This window comes from Chiloscyllium punctatum, chromosome 35, assembly GCF_047496795.1.
Source record: "Chiloscyllium punctatum isolate Juve2018m chromosome 35, sChiPun1.3, whole genome shotgun sequence".
In the NCBI taxonomy this organism is placed as follows: Eukaryota; Metazoa; Chordata; class Chondrichthyes; order Orectolobiformes; family Hemiscylliidae; genus Chiloscyllium; species Chiloscyllium punctatum.
In genome coordinates, this window is record NC_092773.1 from 10897337 (window position 1) to 10924905 (window position 27569).

The 27569-nt window shown below is 42.5% G+C and overlaps 1 protein-coding gene across 12 annotated transcripts in view; it reads right to left on the bottom strand.

Annotated features, from left to right (window-relative positions):
• LOC140459645 (AP2-associated protein kinase 1-like) overlaps nucleotides 1–27569 on the bottom strand; it is a 130988-nt gene that overhangs the window by 56464 nt on the left and 46955 nt on the right. For all 12 annotated transcript variants that reach the window (XM_072553966.1, XM_072553970.1, XM_072553967.1 and 9 more), the window contains exons 6-11: nucleotides 22905–22986; nucleotides 21436–21568; nucleotides 18710–18813; nucleotides 17449–17528; nucleotides 14457–14611; nucleotides 3418–3692 (exon numbers count right to left, since the gene is read on the bottom strand). In XM_072553966.1, the coding sequence (XP_072410067.1) occupies nucleotides 3418–3692; nucleotides 14457–14611; nucleotides 17449–17528; nucleotides 18710–18813; nucleotides 21436–21568; nucleotides 22905–22986 (829 nt within the window). The remainder of the gene's footprint in view (nucleotides 1–3417; nucleotides 3693–14456; nucleotides 14612–17448; nucleotides 17529–18709; nucleotides 18814–21435; nucleotides 21569–22904; nucleotides 22987–27569) is intronic.

The following is a 27569-nucleotide window of genomic DNA, read 5'->3' on the forward strand; positions in this document are numbered from 1 at the left end:
AGGCAACTGAACAGATCCAAAGAAATGGTCCGAATCCATTAATACAAACATATAACAAATCTGATATATTTACGCTCTATAAGTAGAACATTAAGCTGATGCAATCATACTTGCAGTACTGGCATATGCACTGAACGGTCACTGCAATAAAGTTGACAGCAATATGTGAACACTCCACAAAACAATAAACAAACTGAAACAAAAGACTACAGACAAAACTAAACTCATGACTCTGAACATGAACAAAGAAAGTGAACTGTAAAGGATAACCACACAATTCTCTCAACTTCAACACGGCTGTTAATTTCAGTATGGAAGATCATTTAGCACGGCCTGAATGAACAAGACATAAATTCTCACACAGACACTGGGCAAAGCTTCATTTGTTTTACAAAAGTAAAATTGAAATAAAGTAAGCAAATGGAAGAAAAATTCATATAAAAGGCATATTTCAAATGATGTTAATGAGACAGAAAAATATCAACTCATTGCACAGGTCATTAATGCTCACTTTCTCAGAGTACCATCCACAACTATACATCAGTACTATAAACAACTTCAGCTAAAATGGCAATTGCAATTCATGAAATCTTGACACACACATAATACCCCAGCCAGGAAGTGGTGCCAAGAGTGAAGCATCTGGCCCCTGAAAGGTTGATGAGAGACACTATCATGCAAGCTGCAGAATGTACTTGTACAAATCCAGCAATTAGTTCAGGAGGCTGCAGTAGGTCAGAGCAGCAATTGATGAAATGCATTCTGCCTGATGCAAACAAAAATTGAAGGAACTCCCCAGCCATTGGTGCAATACTTGGAGAGTTTTGTCTTGGAAATCCTTCCGAACCTATATGCAGGTGTGGTACAGAAGGTACCAGGCTCGCTGGACACACTACAAGGAGTTCGTCTCTCCCAGCAGCCATGTATCCAGTTTCTTTTCTCAGCCTGCATGCAGCAGTAAGACATGGATGTGTGGGTTGCTCTTATTTGATTCTCCTGGAATTTGAATGATCTGGTGAAGTGAGAGAGACGGCGATCACCGTAGGGAGGATTTTATGTATGGAAGGCTTTTGGCAGGTTTTCGACAAGTACCATACAGGTTGCTCATAAAGGGGAATGGAATCGATCAAATTAAGCGCAAAGTGATAAGATGGAAGTAAAGTTGGTCAGTGAATGGAAGGAAAGGATGAAGGTGGTGGATATTTTTGAGACCAGTTGATTCCTCAAGGGTAAATTTGCAGTCCATTACTCCTTAAAATTGTCAAACATCATCATGATTCACGTGTAGGGAGCAGCATTATAAAACCTGCAGATGAGATGAAACTTGATCAAGTAGAACACAGCAAGGCTGATAGTTCCAGGCCTCAGGGTGACAGACAGGAAAGGAAAATGGACAGAAGAATGGTGTGAAGTGATACACTTTGAAGGGACTAACATCAACGAACAACATACAATAAATGACATGATTTTGAAAAGTACAGAAGAGCAGAGAACTTGGAACCAAATACGAAAATCTTTCAACATAGCAGGACAAACTGATGAGGTTAAAATTCATGTGGGCTGCTGGGTCTGTGAATAAAAGACTAAGATAAGAAAGTGGATATGACACTTGAACTTACTCAGTCTGTGGTGAGACTTCAACTAGACAACAGTGAAGATGTAAAAGGTCCTTAAAAGGATACAGGGGTGTACAGGGTGAGTGACTTCAGTTATGGTGTAGAGTCAGTAAAGTTGGAGAAAGTCGTTGGAATTTGGACACACTGCACCGGAAAAGAGCAGAATCGTGCAGGAGAGAAGAAAGCCTGTTGCCAATTGAAGCTGCACTGCCAAAACTGCACTAAATCTACACTTGTCCCACTTTCCAGCACTAGACCCATAGCATAGTAATTTCAAGTATGCATCGAAGTACATTTTAAAGGTTGTGAGGTAATCTGAAGTGCAGTGCATACCAGATGCTTGGTGGAAAGTGATTCCATACATAATGTGAAAAGGAATGGATATGGAACAAAGTACAATTACTCTTGGAAAGTGCCAGCACAGAGTTAAATGTGCTGCAAGCTTCTCTTATTCTTTGATCTCAGCAGCTCATGTACATTTCTCCAGCAGCAGTGTCTAAAAAATGAACTTTTCCGACACACTCAGGCAACTTCTGCCTACCAGGAGGATCTGCAAGATTCGTGCGACAGGACGAAAAGCAATACCCAGCAAGGTTTCAGAGTGACCAGCGTGCTGTAAAACCTGGACAACAAAGATGACCCTCAAAGAAAACAGCCAAGACTATCTTCTTTGAAAAAGTTAGTTTTTCTCTCACCAGTATTATGTATTGGTTCCAGAGTTTTGGTGATCAACATAATAATTAGGAGCAGGATTGGTTGTTTCTCTCCTTGAACCTGCCGCACCAGTCACTCAATCACCTGCACCAATTTTGCCTCCTTACATTGCCCTGATGACCCTAAATTTCTTTAGGTACATACTTACAGAAAATAATGTCAATGCTTTGGAAGGAATTCAGAGAAGATTTACTCGTCTAAGAGCTGGAATGATTGGTTTGCCTTATGAGAAAAGGCTAGACAGGCTAAACCTGTATCCTTTGGAGTTTTGAATACTCAGATGTCACATGCAAGATCCTAAGTGGACGCGTAAAAACGAGGTGGAAAGTTGTGGGAGATGGTACAACTAGGGATCACAGTTTTAAAATAAGGTGTCGCCAATTTGAGACAGAGATGAGGAAAATTCATTTCCTCAAAAGGTTTTGGATGCAGAGGCAAAGACAAATAGACACTTGATTCTCAAGGTGATGTAAGATTACAGTGTGTGGGGGAATGTAAGATTGAAGTCAAAATCAGATCAGCCATGATACTGGTGACTGGAGGAGCAGAGTTTAAAGGGCTGAGTGGCCTATTCTCATTCCTTGTTTGTATGGACCCAAAAATCCATCTGTCTTGATCTTGAAGGTACCTCAACAGCAAAGCACCCACAATCCATTAGGGAAAGAATTCCTTCAACGATTCAACACCTTTCTAAGTTTTATCAGACCCTGACTGTGATTCCATATTTCAGATTCCCTATGCACAGGCCAAAAACTCCCTTGAGAATTCCCCAGTTAAGCCCTTGAAAAAGGTCACCAATCATTCTTTTTAAAAGCAGAGAATATAGGTCCAGTTTAATCTCTGTCTCAGTCACAATGATCAGATTTGTTGGGATCAATTCAATTTTCAGCACCGTTTCCAGATAGTTGCTGGTCACTTGGGAAGAAGTACAAAGGCAGTGGAAAAGACTGCACTTTTGGATCACAATTATGTCTGCAATAATAATAAAGCTTGAAGCAAGGAGGAGTGTGCAGAACAAAGAAGACAATCACACTCTTGAAGTACATCATTCAACCACCCAGTCCGGACGCACTCAGGTCACACTCACCTGTTGAGCCATCATCTGTTGCTGTTGCTGCTGCAGGAGCGGGGGCTGCTGCACAAAGAGCTGTGGTTGGACAGCTGCTTGTTGTGGGGCAGGAGGAGGCTGCCCTGCTGCTTGCGGCTGGGGTTGAGCCTGTGCCTGCTTCTGCTGCGCTGCTGATACCTGGGGCTGCTTCTGTTGCAGCACCAATTGCGGCTGCTGCAACTGAGGCCTTGGTTGTTGCGGAGGCTGCTGGAGGCCTGGTGGCTGAGTGTTGTGACCACTGCCGAGAACAACACCTGGAGACAAACACAGGGAAAGGTTGGGAAACAGAGCTGTTCACAGAAATTGCATACCCTCAAACAAATTTGATTCAACCCTTCATCTCAGCCAAAGTCAGATTTCAAAAATTCATCTCAAACAGGTAGCTGTGTCAAATCAGATCGATTCCCAGGATGGACGTACAAAAAGAAACTAAAGCAGTTTGGACTACCTACACTGGAATTTAGAAGAATGAGACAGGTTCTTCTGAAAACCTATAAAATTCTAACAGGACTGGACAGGGCAAATGCAGGAAGGATGCTCCCATTGACCAGGGAGTCCCAACGACAAGGGGTCGCAGTCTCACAATGTGGGATAAGACATTTAGCACGAAGGTAAAGAGAACATTCTTCACCCAGTGAGTGGTGACCCTGCCACAGAAAGCAGCTGAAGCCAAATCACTGAATGTTTTCAAGAAGCAGTTCTTGCTCTTGGGGTGAAGGGGATCCTCGGATAAACGGGATGACGTGGGAACAGGGAAGTGAGTTGATCACACTGAATGGCGGATGAGGCTGGAAGCATGGAATGGCCGAGTCATAGTCGATTTTCTCTGTTTACAGAAAATGCCATTCAAACTCCCTCCCGTCACAATGCTTTGCAAAGACTTTGAAGGAGTTACTCACAATTACTGACACCTTATTGATTGAACAAGCAGGGAAAGACTAGAAAAGAGTTCAGGAGTAAGAGGCCAGAGAATTCAAGTAAACGGCAAAAATCAAGAGGAGAATTGGAAAGAGATGACTCCACACAGAGGAATCTGGAAAGTACAGTCTGCATGAGTAGCATAAGCTGATTCAATGGGAACTTCCAAAAGACAAGTGGAGACAATCTTAAACAGGATTTATTCACAATTGAAAGGGCTTCCAGTGGCATGATGGATTGAATGGACTTCTGGACTCCAACTATCCTTCTTGGATAGGCTAAGGAGTGGCAGATGGAGTTTAATCATGATAAATATGAGGTGCGACATTTTCGTCTGGCAAATCAGGGCAGGACTTACACACTTAATGGTAACGTCAGAGGGAATGGTGCTTGCAGCTGTACAGGACACTGGTTTGGCCAATTTTGGAATACTACATTCAATTTTGGTCTCCATTCCATAGGAAAGATGTTGTGAAACTTGAAAGGGTTCAGAGAAAATTAACAAAGATGTTGTCAGGGTTGGAGGGTTTGAGCTAAAGGGAGAGGCTAAATAGGCTTGGACATTTTTCCCTGGAGCATCAGAGGCTGAGGGTTAACCTCATTGAGGTTTATAAAATCATGAGGGGCATGGATAGGATAAACAGTCAAGATCTTTTTCCCAGACTGGGGGTGTCCAAAACTAGGCATAGTTTTAGGTGGTAAAAACAACGACTGCAGATGCTGGAAATTAGATTCTGGATTAGTGGTGCTGAAAGAGCACAGCAGTTCAGGCAGCATCCAAGTAGCTTCGAAATCGACGTTTCGGGCAAAAGCCCTTCATAAAGAGTAAAGGCAGTGAGCCTGAAGCGTGGAGAGATAAGCTAGAGGAGGGTGGGGGTGGGGAGAAAGTAGCATAGAGTGTAATGGGTGAGTGGGGGAGGGGATGAAGGTGATAGGTCAAGGAGGAGAGGGTGGAGTGGATAGGTGGAAAAGGAGATAGGCAGGTAGGACAAGTCCGGACAAGTTATGGGGACAATTACTGAGCTGGAAGTTTAGAACTAGGGTGAGGGGGGAGGAAGGGGAAATGTAAGGTGCCAGGGGAAAGATTTAAAAAGGACATAAGGGGCAACCTTTTCAAGTAGAGGGTGGTATGTGCATGGAATGAGCTGCCAGAAGAAGTGGTAGAGGTTGGTTCAATTACAACATTTAAAAGGCATCTGGATGGGTATATGAATAGGAAGGGTTTAGAGGGATACTGGCCATGTGCTGACAAATTAAACTAGATTAATTTAGGATATCTGGTCGGCATGGATGATTTGGACCGAAGGGTCTGTTTCCATGCTGTATAGCTCTGTGATTCTATTAATCTTTGAGAGCCACTCAGATAGAGGTTGCTTCTGGAGTTGGAGCACAGCCAAAGAACGACCATCTGTACAATATGCTGACTGATGTCCCATTCCCTGACAGCTGAAGGATGACGCGACCTGCTGCTTCATCTTTGTACCAAAGTGCTGTATTATTTGCTATTCTGGAGACAGTGAGTCAGTGAACACTAATTAAATGGAACTGCAGAGCACAGTCTGCACAAGCCAAGGCAGCTCACCAACTAATGCAAATGCATGAGTGGAAATAAATGTTGAGGGATGCACCCAAAATCCAGGGGAAGATATAACAGCGAGGAGAAAGTGAGGACTTAGAAGCTGGAGACCAGAGTTGAAAAATGTGGTGCTGGAAAAACACAGCAGACCAGGCAGCATCCGAGGAGCAGGAGAATCGACGTTTCAGGCATAAGCCCTTCTTCAGGAATGAGAAGATATAACAGTAGCTGGTGCCAGAGCATGGCAGGATGAGGGCCCACACTGTCATTAAATTGACAATCCTTTGTGCTACTGTCAATATGATAATAGGAATAGGTGATACCAGATAAATCGGATGGTTAACAGGCAGATCCTATGTCTTAAAAGTTGCAAGAGGATTGGGGAGACTGAGAGAGCTCATCAACATTGAAAGTTTTGGGGTACTTGTCAACAGTGAAATACAATTAAGACAAAGAGTAACAGTTTCATTTTAATGCAAGAAAGAAGGAACAAGGGGTGGGGTGAAGGTACATAGGTCCTCAGTGAGATCACAGGTAGCTGGGGTAAAGGTGGCATTTGGCAAGCTTGCCTTCATCTGTCAGAGCAATGAGTACAGGAATTGGGACATTAAGTTCTGGTTGTACAAAACATTGGTACGGCCACTTTTGGAATATTGCATACAATCGTGATCGCTCCGCTCTCGGAAGGATATTAAACTAGAAAGGACACAAAAAAGATTTACAAGGATGGTACCAAGGCTGGAGAGTTTGAGTTATGAGGAAAGGCTGGATAAGCTGGGACATTTTTCCCCTGGAGTGTAGGAGGCTAAGGGGTGAGTTTTTAGAAGTCTACAAAATCACAAAGGGCACGGATAGGGTAAATAGATTAATTAGATTAGATTACTTACAGTGTGGAAACAGGCCCTTCGGCCCAACAAGTCCACACCGCCCCGCCGAAGCGTAACCCACCCATACCCCTACATCTACATTTACCCCTTACCTAACACTATGGGCAATTTAGCATGGCCAATTCACCTGGCCTGCACATCTTTTGGACTGTGGGAGGAAACCGGAGCACCCGGAGGAAACCCACGCAGACACGGGGAGAATGTGCAAACTCCACACAGTCAGTCGCCTGAGGCGGGAATTGAACCCGGGTCTCAGGCGCTGTGAGGCAGCAGTGCTAACCACTGTGCCACCGTGCCGCCCAAATAGACAAGGTCTTCTCCCCAAGTAGGGAGTCCAAGAGGGGAAAAATTTAAAAAAAGACCTTAAGGGCAACCCCTTCACAAAGAAGGTGATGCATGTATGGAATGAGCCGCCAGAGGAAGTGATGGAGGATGGTACAATTACAACATTTAAAGTGCACGTGGATGGGTATATGAGGAGGAATGGTTTCGAGAGATATGAGCCATATGCTTGCAAACAGGACTAGATCAAGGTAGAATATCTGGTTGGCACGGACAAATTGGACCAAAAAGGTCTGTTTCTGTGCTGTACAACAAACTTTATAACAAACAAGAAAAAGTACACTGGAAACGGAAATTGAGTGAAGAGAGGTGTGTGCATCATTTCAGCATTGCGATATTTTTTAAATACGTCATGAGACATTGTGAGCACACAAGGTGTCTGAAAATCCTATTTTGCTGTCCTGACTGTTAATTAAAACATGCCAAAATAACAAACAATAGGAGAATGTAAGATCAACCATCAGTGCCATTCTGATATACAATAATCCAAGGATATATGCATCAATCACCAAGGGCTGGGCTTTGAAGGAAATTGCTGGAACCAAAGTAGAAAACTAAGCAGTCAATTATCCCAGTATCTTTAACACAATAAACCGTGAAGCTAAAGACATAGACGACAAGTTAAAAGAGCTAAATTGCTTCTGACAGTTCAATTTAATAACATCACATGCCAATAATATATTTAGTGAAGTTAATATATTTTGACAGCAAGAAAGAAATGCACTTAGTTTGGGAAATGCTGACGGCATTGCATGATTCTGAACTTTGCTGCTTCAAAGGGACAAACACACTTTGGAATAAATGTTATTGTTAGCCAAGTCGCCTCAGTACGCACTTAGCTGAAGTAATTTCAGCAAAATAGCAATGCTGTTTGTCCCAAGAGTTCTCATTTCCTGTTGGGAGAACATGGCGGTTGGACCCAGTACAGTTGCTCCTCCACTCTTTATGAACAGTCTGCCTCCTTCGCTTTCTGTAATTTTCAGGTGCAAACAGGGCAGACCAATAACTTGCGCCCAGACCTCTTGTAAAATCACTCTGAGAGTTTGACAGCAAGGTATTGTCCAACAATGAGCTGAATGGGTCAATTCACTGGCAGGAAGTGCCTGATGTCAATTTGTGAGTTCCCCCAGGAGGTGCAGCTGCAGCCAGTCAGATTCCTTGCCTTGTCTGTCTGCAGCAGGACATGGAATACCCTCCTGTGAATGCTTCAACCATAGAGGGTAGTGAAATACAAAGGATTGAAGGATTTCAAACACAAGTTACAGATCTGAGCAAATCAGTGGGGACATCTGCTTCCTGTGGCAGTCAATGATAATAGGCAAGCCAATAATCTGCAAATTCTAACGTTTGGAGCATACAGTCTCAAAGGTTGTTCAGTGGCCAAGTTCAATTCTGCCTAAAAATGGTAGGGAGCTAATTGCAAAACATTCAATCAGCCACTCAACAGTTCAAGCATCAGTGAAGGTCCCAGACAGTGAGTGAGGATGTGAGGTGGAGACAAAGGTAGACTGTGCTGCTGGGAAAGCAGGTTTTGTGTGTGTGTGTGTGTTTCATGCCCGAAACGTCAATTCTCCTGCTCCTTGGATGCTACCTGACCTGCTGCGCTTTTCCAGCAACACATTTTCAGCTCTGATCTCCAGCATCTGCAGTCCTCACTTTCTCCTCTAAGAATCAGTGGGCAACTCCATGTTGGGTCAGGGCTCAAACGAAGTCTGCATGTAATTAATAATTCAGTAGAGCTGAGAGTGGGCTTTGAAAAGCTCACAAAGTGTTTCGTGATCCAACTGAGCAACATGGATAGGAAATACATGGATAGGAAAGGTTTAGAAGGGTATGTGTGAAGTGCAGGGAAATGAGGTTCGTGTGGATGGACATTTCAGTTGGCACAGACCAATTTGGGTCAAAGTGCCCATCTCCATGCTGTAGGACTCTGACTCAAACATCATAGCTCAGGGAAAAACTCGGTACGATGAAACAAGGTGTTGTTCAAGAGCTTGGGTTATGCTTGTCAGAGTACTGTGTGTAGTTTTGGAGTTCAGCGACCAGTACTGTCAGGAAAGGAGAGTGGGGCCATCATTGAGGTGCCTCATGACAGAATGGCTAATGAGGTAGTTTATAAAAGTGAAGAAGTTTTATGAGAGTTGACAACCAACAACTTGAGCGATGTTTGGTGGTCGGTTGAGTTGCTTAAAAATCAATGGGATCTGACTTGTTCCCATTTGCTGCTTATTAAATGCTTGTCATAATATCTGATTTGAAATGCATGTTGATTGAGAAATAGGAATAATCATTAGGTTGGGACATTAAAACATTTGAAGATAAAGACTGACGTAGGCTTTCACCAAGAAAGACTCCATCAAAGCTTGCAGGGAAAGGATACGTGGATTAATTATACAAGTACTCAGCATAGTCAGCAAAAAGATAAACAAAAGTTAAATTGCTGAAAGAAAAGGGTGGAAAACATTAATGACAACATCATAACTGGGTGTGAACATGAATTGCTAATTGCATAACAAATTCTGGAACCACCCAACTGATAACAATAGCGAAGATCATTATCACCTGAATGGCAAGAGAAACCAGGATAAGACAACACTCCATGGCAGAGAAAACCTTCAGTCAAGGTTTGAGATTGAAAGTAAAAGGGCAAGGTGAAAGAAAGATCCAGATGTAACCGTGAAACATAATCAATAATTGATCTCATTAGAAGCCCACAACTTCATAAAGGAATCTTCACTCAATGATAAAGGAATCTTCGCCAAATAATTAAGGAATGGTGGGAAACAATACTTCATCATATGGAAGTGGAAGGAAGCATCACAGAGGATTAGTCGCCACATGTGCAAAGTGGCAGGATATCTGAACAACATTAAAACAAGAACCGTTCAGTGAAATTGTAGACAGGGGGCGGCACAGTGGTAAGCACTGCTGCCTCACAGCACCAGGGTCCCAGATTCTATTCCAGCCTCAGGCTGTGTGGGGTGTGCACATTCTCCCAGTGTCTGCGTGGGTTTCCTCCGGGTGCTCCGGTTTCCTCCCACAGTCCAAAGATGTGCAGGTCAGGTGAATTGGCCATGCTAAATTGCCCATAGTTTTAGGTGCATTAGTCAGAGGGAAATAGGACTGGTGGGTTATTCTTCGGAGGGTCGGTGTGGACTTGTTGGGCCAAAGGGCCTGTTTCCACACTGTAGGGAATCTAGTCTAATACTGAGGACTCTCAGATAATAGTCCTCAAAAATTATTTTCTCCCACCAGAAGAAGTGATGTTACCTGCTCAAGGATTTAAGGTAAAGATTTACTTTTAATGCTGACGGATATACTTTTCTTCTTCGAAACTGTTATTTGCTTGCAGCTACAAGTGAAATCTCCTGTTTACCTTGATTCCAGGGCCAAATTGCCGTTTGTGGATCCTCAGAGAACAGCTGTACGTACAGATTTACAACTGAAGATCTGCCTTCTTCAGTGAAGTTACTGGTGATTGTTTAAAACCATTGAACATTTTATTTTCCCACTGGGTTCCTTGAATGTGTCAGTGGGTGCTCTTGTCCCAACCTTTTGAGCTGGTTTAACAAACACTGCTCTGGACAAAGGCCGAATCAAAACTGGCCCTGCCTCCAGGTTCAAAGCAATTTTACACTCTGAATAAGTCAGAAGCTTCCAGGCAAATGTCAGGTGATGCATTTTGGGAAGTTTAATTCGAGAGCGAATGATACAATGAATGGGAATGCCTTGGGAAAAAGTTGATGAGTAGAGAAATCTGGGAGTGCAGGTCCATTGTACCCTGAAGGTTGCTGCACAGGTGGATAGAGTGGTCAAGAAGGCACACTGTATGCTTGCCTTCATCGGACTGGGTATTGAATATAAGAGCTGGCATGTCATGTTAAAATTGTACAAGACATTGGTTCGAGCGCATTTAGAATACTGTGTACAATTCTGATCACCACATTATCAAAAGGATGTGAACGCCTTGGAGAGGGTGCAGAGAAGGTTTATGAGGATGTTGCCTGGTATGGAAGGTGCTAGCTATAAAGAGAGGTTGAGTAGGTTAGGATTGTTTTCATTTGCAAAAAGGAGATTGAGGGGGGAACCTAATTGAGGTCTACAAAATCATGAAGGGTAAAGACAGGGTAGATAGAGGTAAGCTTTTTCCCAGAGTGAAGGATTTGATAACGAGAGGTCATGCTTTCAAGGTGAGAGGTGAAAAGATTAAGGGGGATACATGCGGCAAGTACTTCACACAGAGGGTGGCAGGTGCCTGGAACGCGTTGCCAGCAGAGGTGGTAGAGGCAGGCCCGGGAGATTCATTTAAGATGCGTCTGGACAGATGCATGAGTCAGTGGGGAGCAGAGGGATACAGATGCTTAGGAATTGGGCGACAGGTTTAAACAGTAGACTTGGATCGTTCAGGCTTGGAGGGCCGAAGGGTCTGTTCTTGGGCTGTAAATTTTCTTTGTTTTTTGTTCTTTGTTAATATTCAACTCAGACATGACTCATTGCTCTAAAAGAACAAAAACACGGTCATTCAAATCCTTTTTTTATTAGGGAAGCAAAACTGTCAGAGAAACCAAATAAACAGGTGAACCCTTCTGGTCTTCGTCACGGAGATGCGCACTTGATATATTTCATGAGTGACAATGGTAATTTGCAAGATATATTCAAAATATCATTCCTCCAGAACCCAACATGTACTTCAGCAAGACGTTGGGCCATCAACGTAGTGAAACTTTAAATACTGAGGTGGCACTTGCTACTGAGTTGCTGTGTTAGCAATGCGGGAACCTTCTTTTCTCAAGAATACCAATGACACAAGAGCCAAGCAGAGAGATTTCAGTGTTCCAGTGTCAAGAAGTCTAAACAGAGCTCAGCTCATTTTTTCCTTGCTGTGGACTAAAGAGCTGCAGCAAGAACCAGTCATTCCCCTCTGCTGTCAACAGTTAAACAATGGCAGAGACTCTGAAGAGAAAGCAGAAGAGAGACAGGAAAGGCTTAAGTGAAGTTCTAAGTCTTAAAGGTATTCATTCACAGAGTAGAGAGACAGAAAGAGGTTGACAGGTTTAGAACGCTAATGCCGGACTTGAACCAGGCATCTGAAGGAACAGTCATCGACAGAAGTGTTATTAACATCAGGGGTGTTCAGAAGTCCAGACTGGAAGACAGCAGATATCCCACAGAGTTGTGAACTGGAGGAGATGAGACATAGATTGGAAAAACCATGGATGCACAAAGGGGATGGACAGGTGAGGGAGAGCAGAAAAGGAGAAGAAGATTTAAGAATGGAAGAGAATGCCTTGAGATGATTAACACTCTGAATGACCACTCCCTCCTGGTGATGGCTTGCAGAGGTGAAGACTTTTGATTGAATTAAAGCAACATTCAGAAGGAAGGTGAAGAACTCGAACTGACATGGTGAAACTGAAGGATTATTCACAGCTCAGTGGACTTCAGTTTTGTTTGACTCAGAAGGTTGTGGGTTGCAGCCCCACTCTAGAGATTCCAGAGTGTGGAAATCCAGTCTGGGAATTCCACTGCTGGGGCCAAAACTCTCGTGCAGCCTTTCAACTAAGACGTTATGGGCTGGTCAATGTCAAACATCTCATGTCACAATAAGAAGTGAAGCAGGGGAGCTTTGTCATTGTGTTAACATCCCAACTGGACAGTGCGTAGCGTAATAATGTGGTACTGTAAGACACCCCAAAAGACATTTGACCTGGCTCTACACAAAGGAATCTGATCAACTCGAGAAAGTGTACCTTCCAAACAAACTTTGGGAATGGTTAAGCTGTTGGAGCGATAAAGTGCTGACGAATGTAATTGGGACCTGCCTCCCAATTTGCTTTGGCAATGAATTGCTCGAAACACACACGGTATCCAAATGTGCAGATTATACTGATGAAAAGGTGATCATTTTGAGGATGGCTGGGGAATTGCAATTAGAAAATAGATAAAGCAAAATAACAGCAGCAGAAACAAAATGACCCTACTAAAGATGTTGCAGTAACTTCGGACAAAAACCCCAAAAATCCTAGCAAACGTGACGTTCAATTTGTCCACCTAACACAAAACTGCAATAAATGAAGGAGAAAGAGAACTGAACTGCTTTATCTAAGCAGCACAGCGCAAGTCAGTGGTTGTCACAATCAAACTGTGGTGTGGTCAGACCAGATCGTATTTTTGCTGCATCCAGCTTGAGACATTAAGTTATGAGATTAAGTTGAGCAATGGAGAGAATACAGGCAGAAGCTACAAGGTTGAGCATTCATAAAGATATCATCAGCAATTGAAGGGAAAGAACAAAGCTGCATTTTCATTTTTGTCTCCAAAGGAGGAGAAACTACTTCACCCAGAGAGTGGTGGCTGTGTGGAATGCTCTGCCCCAGAGGGCAGTGGAGGCCCAGTCTCTGGATTCTTTTAAGAAAGAATTGGATAGAGCTCTTAAAGATAGTGGAGTCAAGGGGTATGGAGATAAGGCTGGAACAGGATACTGATTAGGAATGATCAGCCATGATCATATTGAATGGCGGTGCAGGCTCGAAGGGCAGAATGGCCTACTCCTGCATCTATTGTCTATTGTCTATTGTGACACAGAGTGATTTTTAAAAGATGGAAAGGTAGCATGAAGAAAAGAGATCAGAAAAGATATTTCAAACAAAGTTGCAGGACTTTGTCCAAGGCATCAGACACTAACTAGTGAAAGACACAATCAGGATAAACATCAGAAGATCATTCACACAATGAAGAAAATTAAGGAATTGATTTAGTAATTGAGGGAAACTTGTGGAAACATTTCATGAATGAGGAAACTACTAAGGCTTCCTGGAGAACTATCATGAAGTGAATGGTCTTCTTTATCCATCGTTATTCTGTGGTAGTCAATGGGGTTCATTTCAGTAATACAAAGATGCTGATACATAAAATCGCTCTGGCCTCTCCCTAAACTCTCGCCTGGCTTGACAGTGAGAGATAAGCCAAGTCATGTAAGGTCACTGTTGGCATCTACAGCTCAGTAGTGAGTGGAGATCTTGTGCTTCGGACATTTTCGGCTGTAAAGAATCAGACCCTCAATGATAAACAGGCCCCAAAACATGGAAGGTTTGAATGTCATGAATATGCTTACATCAAAAATAAGCCTTTTATGAAATTAATCAGTCTCTATGTATTAGATTTCTAGTTGTCAGTCAAATATATTGAAAAAGCATAAATTGCTGCATTGAACCTGATTATTCAAGGCTAATGAGACGAACAGCAAGTGTCAAATTGGTACACGCTGCCAAAAACATGGACGAGTGGTCTCTGACCTGCTGGTGGTACGACTGCCTGGGTCGATGGCCTTTTGCGTGGGGTCAGAGAAGGCTGAATGGGCAGCATCCCTGGGTTGGCTGGAGCCTGCCCAGCCTTCGGCCTTTGGCGAGGAGCTATTGATGTCTCAGTTGGTGGAGTTGGGTCTGTCAGTCTGTGAAATGAGGACAACAGTTTCATGTACGGGAAAGACACCAGAAAACATCACACTATAACACACACCCATCTCTCTCTCCCTCTCCTACACCCGTTCGTTTTAACGTTGCAGTCTTGGAAGAGCAGACAGCGGAAATATTCAGTCATGGAACAGGGATCGATAGAATACACCAGACCACTTTTTAAAATCACCAAACTGTGTTGATACCACAATCAGAATAACGTGGTCTAATCTGACCCATTCTGCTTCTCATTATTTGTACGCTTCAATATTTCCACTTTTCAAGCAATTGATTCCTATTAGAAAAGGTTCAAAGATAGATACTGCATCAACAACGTGGCAGAGGGATCTGGACTTTATATAGAAAACAGTTCTTAACCATAATTTTGTGCCATCTGGTTACAATCTCAGTAATTAGTATAAACAAACATCGATCTCTACTTAGCTCATTACAATTCTTTAAGGACCACAAGAACAAGCCAAATGTTCCGAACATCTCACTTCAATATCTTCAGTTCAAATGAAAAGGTCTTGTGCACTTAAAAAGCCTTCTTGCTGCTAATACCTGGTGAATCAGTGCCATACATGTTCTGGAGCTCTCATGTCTAATTTCCACTGGTTCAGAACTCGAAACAATACTCAGCCTGCAGTCAAACTAATGACTTGTATGTCTGCATCACACTGACTTTGTACATATACAGTGTCCCCTTCTTTTTGAATTCAGTGTTAGGGGCTCAAAACCAAGGAATCCATTTGTCCTTTTGTTGTATTGGTATATCTGTGGTGCTGCCTTCCAAGTGCTTACCCTGCAACCAAACCTAACTGTCTTACATTTAGTAAGATTGATTTCCGTTTGTCACTTACAATCTGTTGAAGTAGAGCTCCTCTGCCGTGGGGAGGCAAAGGCCTCATGGTATTATCACCAGGCTATTAGGCCAGAAACTCAGCTGATGCTTCGGAACTGGGTTCAAATCCTACCATGGCAGATGGTGGAATTTGAAATAAACAATAATTTGGACTTAATAGTTTAATGATGACCATGAAACCATTGTTGATGGTCAGGGAAAAATCCATCTGATTCATTTATGTCCTCTATGGAAGGAAATCTGCCATCCTTACTGGGTCTGGCATACATGTGACTCCAGATCCACAGCAATGTAGTTAATTCATAACTGCCCTCTGGCAATTAGGGATGGGGAATAAATGTTGGCCTGTCCGGCAACACCCTCATCCTGTGAGTTAATAAAACAAAATCCAAACACTGACACTACACTTATCTAGCACAAGAGGTCAGGCACCAAATGACTGGCTTCTGCAAGGACTACAGTAGGAAGGGAACCAGAAAGGTTCACCAGCACTTTTTATATGAATTATCATGCGATATGGGCATTGCTATACCATAGCAAGACTATATCAATAAATACCAGCATTTATTGCCCAGCCCAAGCAGACCTTGACAAGTTGGCAGTGAGCTTTATTTGCTGCAGTCATTGGGTGTAGGTAGAGCCATAATGACATCAGAGAAGCAATTCCAGGATTTCAACCAACAAGTGAACAAAGTTAAAAGTCACACAAAGCCGGGTTATAGTCCAACAGGTGTATTTGTAAATACTAGTTTTCAGAGCACTGCTCCTTTGCCAGGTAGCTGTGAAAGCTTGTACTTCCACACCTGCTGGAATATAACCTGGAGTTGTGAGATTTTTAACTTCGCCCACCCCAGCCCAACAGTGGCACCTGCACATCATAACAACAGTGAAGGAACAGCAACATATTTCCAACTCAGCATGATGTGTAGCTTGGAGGGTAACTTCCAGCAGAAAGTGTTCCATGTATCTGCTGCCTTGTGCTTCTGGGTGGGACAGCTCAGAGGATGGAAGATGCTGACTCAGGATCTTTGGTGAATTTCTTTATTGCATCTTGTGGAGAGCACACACTGCTACTACTGAGCATCAGTAGTGAATGGAGTGATTATAAACTGGACAAATCATTTAAAGACTATGGTTACAGCACCAGGTCAGAGGTTTGAAATCGTGGAGTGAATACCTCATTTCCCGACTCCTCAAATGATGTCAACTATTGACGAGGCACAAGTCAGAAGAGTGATGAAATACTCCACACTTGGCCAGGTGAGTGCAGCTCCAGCAATACTCAAGGAGCTTGACACCACCCAAGACAAAGCAGCCCACTTGTTTGGTATTACATCCACTATCTCCGCCACCAATTTTATGAGCACAACTGACTCGTCCTTTCTCTAACATTGGATGATTGAGATCTCTTTTAATGGATCCCTGTGCCTCTGCCAAATTCCACACTCTCATGCTTTTCTGAACAAGGAAATGTTCCCAGCATTCCCCATTTGAATCAAAAATAATGAACTCGTAACTGAATGATTTGGGGAATTGTCTGTGCAACAGTCACTGTATTCACCAGTCTGCGAGCCACTTGGGAGCTGAATTAGGGCATTGTATCAATGGCTCTCCCCACTGAGAAAAATCCAGGTGAAAATTAAGTGCTGAACCAATAAAACACACACCCAGATCTCCTTGTCCAGACTGATACACAGAAGTTAGCCAAGTCTGCAATGCACATTTAGTCCTTTAAGCCAGAAGCAAACCAAAATTGCATTCAACAAAAAAACAAGGCTAACCCAACTGAAACCCAAAAGGCTTGGCAATGTTACATTTGTACTCCCTGGATTCAAAACACTTTCCCTTCCCAAAAAGCACAAAATAAAATCCAAGTCTTGATGCTGTTATGTCAAAGTCACTGAAGCAATTCCAGGCAATTGCCTCCTCCGCCTAATTACATGCAAGATGATATGTGGAAGTGCTAACCTCGCCTTGGGCTGTGTCTTCTTAGCTGCAGCTTCACTGGCTTTTACTGGCTCAACAAGCTTGGCTGGAATGGGAGAGTTCTGTAAAAGAAAGCTATTATTACATCAACTTCAAAACGCAAGCAAATGCACATGATTTCTCCACAGCTCAACCATCACAGACTCAACACAACTTGTCACACCAAAATAAAACAAAGAAATGTGGATGTTGGCTATCTGAAACACACAAAAACAGAAATTGCTGGACAAACTCAGCAAGTCTGGCAGCATCTGTGGAGATAAGACAGAGTTAACACTTAGAGTACAGTGACCAGTTCTGAAGAAGAGTCACTGGATTTGAAATGTTTTCTCTGTTTCCTCCCCACAGATGTTGCTAGACCCGCTAAGTTTCTTGCACAGTTTCCGTTTCTCTATGTTCCACAATGTCATATACTTTCCACTCTCAACAGTCATATTATAGATCTTTTTATGCTGGCTCTGTCAAGACTCAGATAGTTCAGTGACAGAAAATTGTTCAATGTGAATGCACAACAGATGAATTTGGTTTCATGAACCCACTGAAGAACCACAGATCTTTCTAGCACTTAATATGGGCTTAAGTTGTTTTGCACATTTTCCAACTGGATTTAGAGAGTCATGGAGATGTACAGCAGAGAAACAGACCTTTGAGTCCAACTCGTCTATGCTGACTAGATATCCTACAGGAATGTCGTCTCACTTGCCTGCATTTGGCCCAGATCCCTCTCAACCCTTCCTATTTGTCAACCCTTTGAAATGTTGTAATGTCCCAGCCTCCATCACTTCCTCTGGCAGTTCGCTCCCAATACACACCACCTTCTGCGTGAAAACGTTACCCCTTAATCCCTTTTAAAACCTTCCTGAATCACTTTAAATATCTCGGTAATCCTGATAAACTTTGGCAGAATTCACTTTATTTGGTTTACTAACAAGGATATGTCAAGGCAAGAAGCTCATGCACAATCACGAATTTGCTTTTCAACTGCAAGTATTCTATTTCTTTCGATGGTCTTGCCTTATTCAAAAATGCTCTCTTCAAATATTCTTTTCATGGAAAACATCAGGAAACTGTCACATGAACACAAGCACATCTGTAAAAGGTTCTCTCTTTCAGTACACAGGAGCTGAAACAATGTACCCACAACACAGTCAGTCTTTCTAGTTGTGCGTCTAAGTCTCAAAACATATGTGACATTCTTGACCTCGAGGCCAGCCTGACAAAGCCTCATTATTTCTGGACTTACACTGACATTCTGGACAGGGCACTCCTTCCCGATTTGTTTAAATGCAAAGTGCGACACCTGGTAAATGTCAGGTCTTTTGTCTGGATCTGGCTCGAGCATAAATCCTGAAAAAAGGAAATCACTATCAGTAGATTGTTCATACTAAAATGACTGCAGCTTCAATATGAAGGAAGCATCAAGGTATTTGACCACACAATTCAAAAAACTGCTGCATATTCAGAGACAGATTTCACTTCCAATGCTCTGGTATGTTTATTCACATATCTTAAACTCTAACCATCGAGACCTTTCAGACACAGTAAGGAGATCATTCTTGAGAAACAAGCCCAAATAAAATATATCACAACTGCCCAGAGATAGAAAGCATCAACGTTGTTTCACTTAATTCTTCTCATCTTGTTGTCTCTGTTCCAAGCAACATGCGCTTGTCAAAATTTCACTCAATTTAGGTATGGATTTAAAATAAAGACAAATTAATCAGACCGGTGAAATGGAGGTTTTTTTTGAAGAAGCATATCTGAAAATAATTTGCAGCAGTGACCCAAATGCATCAACTGCAACAAAGCATGCAACTGGAGTCAAGCCTTTGTGATGTCGTGTTAATGGATGGAACATCAATACTGCTGAGTTTGCAACAGGAAGCCACTCATTTAGTTTTGACTTCAGAGCAGATGGTTTGAGGTCTCAGTACTGAATAAAGACTGCTCAGTCTAGAAGGGAGAAAACTTTTTCCAAGCAGGGGTATCAAGTTTTCCTTCAGGGCAACCAGTCACGACAGCTTAAATGCTGTTGTTGTGAATGGACCAAGCCAGGAAAGTTTGGATAGCAATCTTCAAGTTGTTAGAACTGAAAAATGTTCAGGCCAAACTGCCTCCACCGTCCATGGAAAAGAAAGTGGGAGGCATCAGTTAAAAAGTTCAAGTATTGAGTGGGGCGGAAAGTTCCTCGAGAATTGCATATCTGAACTTACAGTATTAGAGAACAGTTTGAAACTTCATTTTGCCATTTGAGCTAAGATCTTTCTAAAGGCCTTCTATATAAAAATACAGACACGCTGCTTTGTACGGTATCTTTGCTCTCTTTTGTGTCATAATCCAGAACATTTTTTGGTTTGAAGAACTTGAAGATTTCTATCCAAACCTTCCTGGCTTGGTCCATTCAAAACAACAGCATTGGTTTTTGTTCATTCACAGGATTTGGGCTTCGCTGACTGAGCCAGCACATATTATACATTTGTGATTGCTCAGAGGATACTCAGAGTCAGGCACATTTGAAGTCACGTGTGGGCCAACCAGGTAAGGATGGCAGACTTGATTTCTGCAAGGTCAGGAATGAACCAGGTGGGTTAGGTAATAATTGACAATGGTTATGTGATCGCCATGAGGCCAACTGTCTGTGAAAGATTTCTACTGAATTCATCTTTCACCATCTGTCAGAGTCAGGTTCAAACTCATGTCTCCAGATCATGACCCTGGGTTCTGGATTACTAATTCAGTAACGTGACCAGCATGCCACCACCTCCACAATCCTGAGATAAAGAACAGTACGCCCTCTTGTAACACATTTCAGTGGCCAACCACCACAGCAACCAGTTGAAAAAATTAAACCCATTAGCTGTCAAGCCTGGGATTTGACTTGACCACTATTTACCTTGGAAGGTTTCAGAACAAGTGGCTCATCGTCACTTGCAGCTCTGTCCTCAAGATACAGCAGTGTTAAATCGTCACCCTGCAGAGAACGTTGTGTGAACATTCACATCCAAATTATTGGGACTGAGCGTGACAGATGTAACAGGATGACAGCCCACAGGATTATTTTAATCAGTTTCTTGCAGTGAGATATTTCCAGCTCCTTGCACATCAGTCTACTTCACCTTCACCAATCTTGCAAGTTTTAATCCATTTATAACCTCCGGGATAAAATGCGTTTGACGAGTTCAGTAATGGTTGTTTCTAATTTTGCCTCAAAGTATCAGTGGAATTCTAATTTTCGGAAATGCTTGTGAAATAATATTTTCTGTTTAAAATTAAACTTCGATTAAGATCCATTAATTCATCTGCTTTGTCCCAATGAAGTGGACAGTATGATGCCATAAACAGAAGCAGCTGCTCAACATTTGGATTAAATCCTGTTCCTGTCTCTATGCATTGCACTCGTGGCAGTCTGTGGCAAAGCATCGGGCACCTGTACCGACGACTCAAATTATTACCCAAGTGCCATTCACGTCACTGTGAATAGTTCAAAAGTATATATGCAATACGCATTCTCAAACTCAGGGCAACTCCTCAATAGGCACAGAGTGTCACTGTTGTCTTCAACTTGACTGCAAATACAGCCAAGGTAATAGGCCTGAAACTCACTCACAACTTCAGAACACTTGACCAGACAATGACGACAGGCACAAACCATCTAGAATGCCAAACCTGGCAAAGACAACAAGTGAAGGAAAGTTCGAATCATTTAGTCTCATCACAAGTTGCAGAGTTCTGCACTTTTTAACATCTTTGAAAATCCAACACTTTCTAGATTTCAACACTTCATTTTTGAAGAGAACACCAGCCAAATGCACAATATGTGAGCTTCTGATGATGCTGCACTTGACGAACTGTTCAATCAAAAAACACAGACTGTAAATCTATCCAAATCTATTTTTAACCTTCTAGCTTAATTGTACTATCATTCTCAAAAGGAGCCGAGCAGAAACTGAATCATGTAACAGTGTGTACTTATTAGGCAGTGCATCTCGCTGGAGTATTTGGAGTTGTCTGGAATTGTAAAGCTCCCATCACAGATTGCAACCTGGCTTTCTCCAAACGGTAGTGTAAAAAAGCAAAGTTTGTACAGTAAACATCCGAGAGCCTGAAAGAAAAAAACAGAAGAATATGACCAGTCTCAATCAAAAGAAGTCAAAAAAAAAAGGCAAAAGTTATCTTTTTCCCCAAGGTAACTCAACCAGCGGCTCTTCCCATCTTGGGTAATTCGAGCCAAGAAAGCATTCATATATGATCTTGCATCCACATTTTCTGGAATGTGAAATTTTATTATTTTCTTCAAAGATTTGTCATTTGTTTGATCATGGTATGAAGGTGGAAATCAACCACTCAAAGTAGGAGATTTTGCAGAACTGTGTCCTGGGAAGAGTGGACAATTGCTTCACATTAAAACAAGAATGGGTTTCAAAGCTCTTTCCCAAGAGGGGATGGAGGTCACAGCTAGTCATACCAGTGACTGAGAAGGTCAAAAGCAACTGTGGCTGTTTTCGAACTGTGAGCAATTCAAATCAATTTGTGCACACTTTGTGACATATAAAAATACAAACTTAAATTCAAAGTGTCAATTATGATCAGCATGCCAATAGATCGCACTGAATTAACAAAAGTGCTGCTTGTCAATCTGACTGTAAATACTCTGCAACAGCTATAGCATTCAGGGAAAATCCATTGTCATTGGATAATCTCATGAATACTTTAGCATTCAGCTGAAAAGAATGCTAGGCGAAGTGAAAAATGTACATGAGCTTGAAATGATTTCATTCACACCCCACAGCCACCATTGCCCTTTGTGATCAAATGGACCCTTTCAAAGCTATTGGCCAAGTCATGCATATTGGTCAGGACAAGTCGCCTGCTCTTTTTCAAACAGCATCGTGAGATGATCACACTCATTTGGCCACAACATGGCATATCCAATCATGTGGAGACAAGTGCAATGTTGAGGGAAGGTAAGTGCAAGTCAAAGAGAAATAGACAGGCTTAGTGGTACTCCACGGAGAAAATTCAAGTCAATCGGTCTGAACAACAAGGTCTGAACAGTGTAATTTTGAAATGATTGCCTCTTATTATGAAGTGTGAACAATCAGGGGAAACATGTTGTAAAATGAGATTACTGCTTTCTTTTGACGTGATATTCAGCTTCTAATAAATTTTAAATAATGCTTTGGCATGGAAATAATTGCCGAGATTAGTTGCTCCAGCCATTGGGACATGCTGATATTCTGAACAGCTCTATACAAATATAAGTTCGCTTGTTTCTATTACTGGTAACCTAGTTATGTGTTTTCATTCTCTAGATTTTCAGTGCCAATTATTTCCATTACATCAACAGCACAGAATCGGGAAATGCCTCAGAAAGAATATCCTGACACTAAGTGCTTTAATTTACAGTACATCTACAACAAAGGCTTCTGTTTACTCACCCATATATCAGCCTTTGTAGTAATAGGTTTGCCACAGTAAAGGTTGACCATTTCAGGAGCTCGGTAGGACAGAGTTGTGTACCTAAAAAAACACAAAGGTGTGGGAGTGATTTCTCCAATATTTGCTTTTTAGGGTTGAGACTGGAACTTCTTGTTTTGGTTCTCTCAAGTGCACAGTGATTTGCCTTTCTTGCGGCCTTTCAGGTAAGCCAATAGAAAAAAAATTCAAGCTCATGTCAATAAATCTGATCAACTCGGGCCAATGCCATCGGGAACACATGAGGTCAGCTGATGTGGCTTGAAATGCCTTTATTCAGAGGTGTACCTCCTGACGAATTGTGAGCAAATATTCCCAGTTGTTATAACACTCCGAGTGAAGCCAAAACCAAACAGCAGTTCAAGAGAATGTCTCTTCTTTTGGAGACGTAATGGCTGCCAGTAAAGAACAATGACAACATCTCAAAATAATTCATGGTATGCAAAACTCTTTCATGGGGCAAGAAGTGAAACATTAACACAAGGTTTTTTTTTTATCTTCCTGGTACAGCAATGAAATGGGGGAAGGGAAAATCACAATTAAACTGACACATCTGACAATTTGGTTCCCAGGAATCAAGCAATGGTTAAGAGTTAGACTTGAGATTAAAACAAACAAGACCCCATGTTGTATTAGGTCCCAGGATCAGTATGGCAATGTACTACAGAGTCATACCCATGATACCATCGCTGCACCAGAACGTTGGACCTGAAGGCCTAAAGATTTGATTTCACATCTTACCATGGATCAATTGAAGCATAACACATGGCTGGAGCCATGCTTCACTTTTGCCAAATAGGATGCTCTTCACCTGAACCAGAGGGGTACCAATATCCTGGGGGGAGAAAAATATGTGGCGGGGGGGGGGGGGGGGGGGGGGGGGGGGGGGGCGGGCGGGCGGGCGGATGAGTTAAATTAATGCAGCATGGAAACCTGAATGATACCTCCAGTGTACTGGAGTTTGAGGGTAGTGAAGTCTGGAATACGTTTACAAGGTCACGAGAGGGACTGACAACCAGGATGTTGAATTTAAATGTGTGTACTTCAATGCCAGGAGCATTCAGAATAAAGTGGGTGAACTTGCAGTATGGGTTTGTACCTGGGATTTCAATGTCGGGACCATTTCAGAGACATGGCTCGAGGAGTGACGGGAATGGTTGTTGCAGATTCCAGGATTTTGATTTTTCAGCAAGAACAGAGAAGATGGTAAAAGAGGGGAAAGGTGTGGCATGGTTAATCAAGGGTAGTATGACCGCAACTCAGATAAAGTTTGAGGACTCATCCACTGAGGTAGTTTGGGCTGAGGTTAGAAACAGGAAAGGAGGTCACCCTGTTGGGAGTTTCCTCTCAACCTCTGAATTGTTCCAGGAATGTAGAGGAAAAGATAACAAAGATGATACTTGACAGGAGCAAGCGTAACAGGGTAGTTGTTATGGGGGACTTTAACTTCCCCAGCATTGACTGGGAATACTATCGTTCAAGTAATTTAGATGGGTCAATTTTTGTTCATTGTGTGCAGGAGAGTTTTCTGACACAGTATGTAGACAGGCCATTTTTATAAATGATTTGGATGTGGGCATAGAAGGATGGATTAGTAAATTTGCAGATGACACTAAAGTAGGCAGAGTTGTGGATAGTGCAGAAGGATATTGTGGATTATAGAGGGACATATATAAGATGCGGCGCTGGGCTGAAAAGTGGCAAATGGAGTTGAATGCTGAAAAGTATGAGGTAGTTCACTTCGGAAGAAGTAACAGGAATACAAAGTACTGGGCCAATGGTAAAATTCTTGACAGTGTAGATGAACAGAGAGATCTTGGTGTCCAGGTGGATAAATCCCTGAAAGTTGCCACCCAAGTTGAAAGGGTTGTTCTGAAGGCATATGATGTGTTGACGTTTATTGGTAGGGGGATTGGGTTTTGGAGCCACGGGGTCATGCTTCAGCTGTGCAAGACACTGGTAAGGCTGCACTTGGAGAAATGCGTACAGTTCTGGTCACTGCATTATAGGAAGGATGTGGAAGCTTTGGAAAGGGTTCAGAGGAGATTTACAAGGATGTTGTCTGGTATGGCTGAGGGAACTGAGGTTGTTTTTGATGGAGAGAAGAAGGTTGAGAGGTGACTTAATCAAGACATAGAAGATAATCCGAGGGTTAGATAGAGTGGACAGTAAGAGCCTTTCTCCTCTGATGGTGAAGGCTAACACGAGGGGACATAGCTTTAAGTTGAGACATGATAGACTTAGGACAGATATTTCTTTACTCAGAGAGTAGTAGGGGCGTGGAACAGCCTGCCTACAACAGTAGTAGACTCACTGACATTATGGGCATTTGACATACATATTGATAATAATGGAATGGTGTAGTTTAGATGGGCATCAGATTAATTTCACAGGTCGGTGCAACATTAAGGGCCTGTAATGTTCTATGTTCTGTGTGAAAGTATTCGATAAAGAGTTATAAAAACAATCAAACAACTGAAGAGTGCAGTCATGGGTGATTCTGAGGTGAAAGTGAGGACTGCAGATGCTGGAGATCAGAGTCAAGAAGTGTGGCGCTGGAAAAGCACAGCAGGACAGGCAGCTGTGATCAAGGGCTCATGACCAAAATGTCCATTCTACTGTTCCTTAGATGCTGTCTGACCTGCTGTGCTTTTCCAGTCCCACTCATGGGTGATTCCCATGATGGATTTGAAAGGAAAGTTCACTGGAGAGGGTCTGGTAATGTAATATGAGCTAATAGGCTAGAAACAAAGAATAGTTGAGATGAATGCCTGAAACAGTTCTGTAAGGAAAACAACTTTGTCATCTTTTATACAGTCTCGAAACAACACCTGAGAAGACCCACAACAGTGCATGAGACATTGGGCTGGCACAGTGACTCAGTGGCTCGCATTGCTGTCTCACAGCACAAGGGACCGAGCTTCAATTTCACCCTCAGGCAACTGTCTGTGTACAATTTGCACATTCTTCCTGTGTCTGCATTGGTTTCCCCCAGATGCTCCGGTTTCCTCCCACATTCCAAAGATGTGCAAGTTTGGCATGCTAAACTGCCTAGTGTTCAAGCACGTGCAGGCATGATGGACTATCCATGGGAAATACACAGTTACAGGGACAGGGGTGGGCCTGGACAAGATGCTCTTCAGATGGTTGGTAGCCTGCCTCCACACTGTAGTGATTCTATGATATAATGCTGAGTTGCAATGAATGCCATTGGGTTCTTCAATATTACATTATTCATATCCAATTTCTTAAGCTATGTTCAACTTCATTACCTTTGCCAAATCATGAAAAACATCATAAGACCACAACACACAGAAGCAGAAATTAGGCAATTCAGCCCAATGGGTCTAGTCCATCATTCAGTCATGGTTGATAAGTTTTTCAAGTCTATTCTCTCGCTTTCTCCCCATAATCTTGATCCCCTTGATACTCAAGAACCTATCTATCTCAGTTTAAATATACTCGATGACCTGACCCTCCACAGCATTCTGCAGCAATGAATTCCACATATTCCCCAGTCCCTGGCCGAAGAAGTTTCTCCTTATGTCCGTTCTCAAAGATCTTCTGTTTCCTCTAAGGCTGTGCCCTCAGGTTCTAGTGTCTCCTACCAATGGAAACATCTTCCCAACATCTAATCTATCCAACCCATTCAGTATTCTGTATGTTTCAATTCGATTCCCCCTCATCCTTCTAAACTCCATCAAATATAAACCCAGAGTCCTTACATGTTCCTCATATGTTAAGCCTTTCATTCCTGAGACCATTCTCGGGAACCTCCTCTGAAGCCCTTGTAGGGCTTCAGAAGTACATCCCTACTTTTATAAAGTCCTCTCAAATGCTATCATGCACTTGCCTTCCGAACGACTGACTCAACATGCAAATTTATCTTGAGAGAATCCTGGATGAGAACCACCAAGTCTCTTTGCACTTGTGAATTTTCTTCCCATTTGGAAAGTAGTCTATTCTTCCTACCTAAGTGCATGACCTCACAATTTCCCATATTGTACTCCATCTGTCACTTCTTTGTCCACTCTCTTAACCTGTCCAAATCCTTCTGCAGACTCCTGGCCTCCTCAATGCCACCTGTTGCTCCACCGATCTTTGAATCATCTGCAAACTTAGCCAGACTTGCCCTCAGTTCCTTCACGGAGATCATTAATGTATAAAGTGACAAGTTGTGGTCCCAATACGGAGCCTTGCAGAACAGCACTGGTCACTAGCTGCCACCTTGAGAAAGACCCTTTTCTCCCCACTTTTTTGCTTTATGCCAGAAAGCCAAACTTCTATCCATGCCAGCACCTTGCCTCTCACACCATGGGCCCTTAAATTCCTCAACAGCCTCTTGTATGGCACCTTCTTGAAGTCCAGATAGATAACATCCATTGGTTCCCCTTGGTCTAATCTGCTCATCACTTCCTCGTAGAATTCCAGCAGATCTGTCTGGCACGACCTATCCTTGATGAAACCATGCCGACTTGGCCCCATTTTACCAGGCACTTCCATGTATTCTGAAATCTCATCATTTATAATGGATTCCAGGATCTTACCCACAACCAAGGGTTGGGCTAAACGGTCTGTAATTTTCCATCTTTTGCTGTACTCCTTTTTTTAAAGTTAGCAATTTTCCA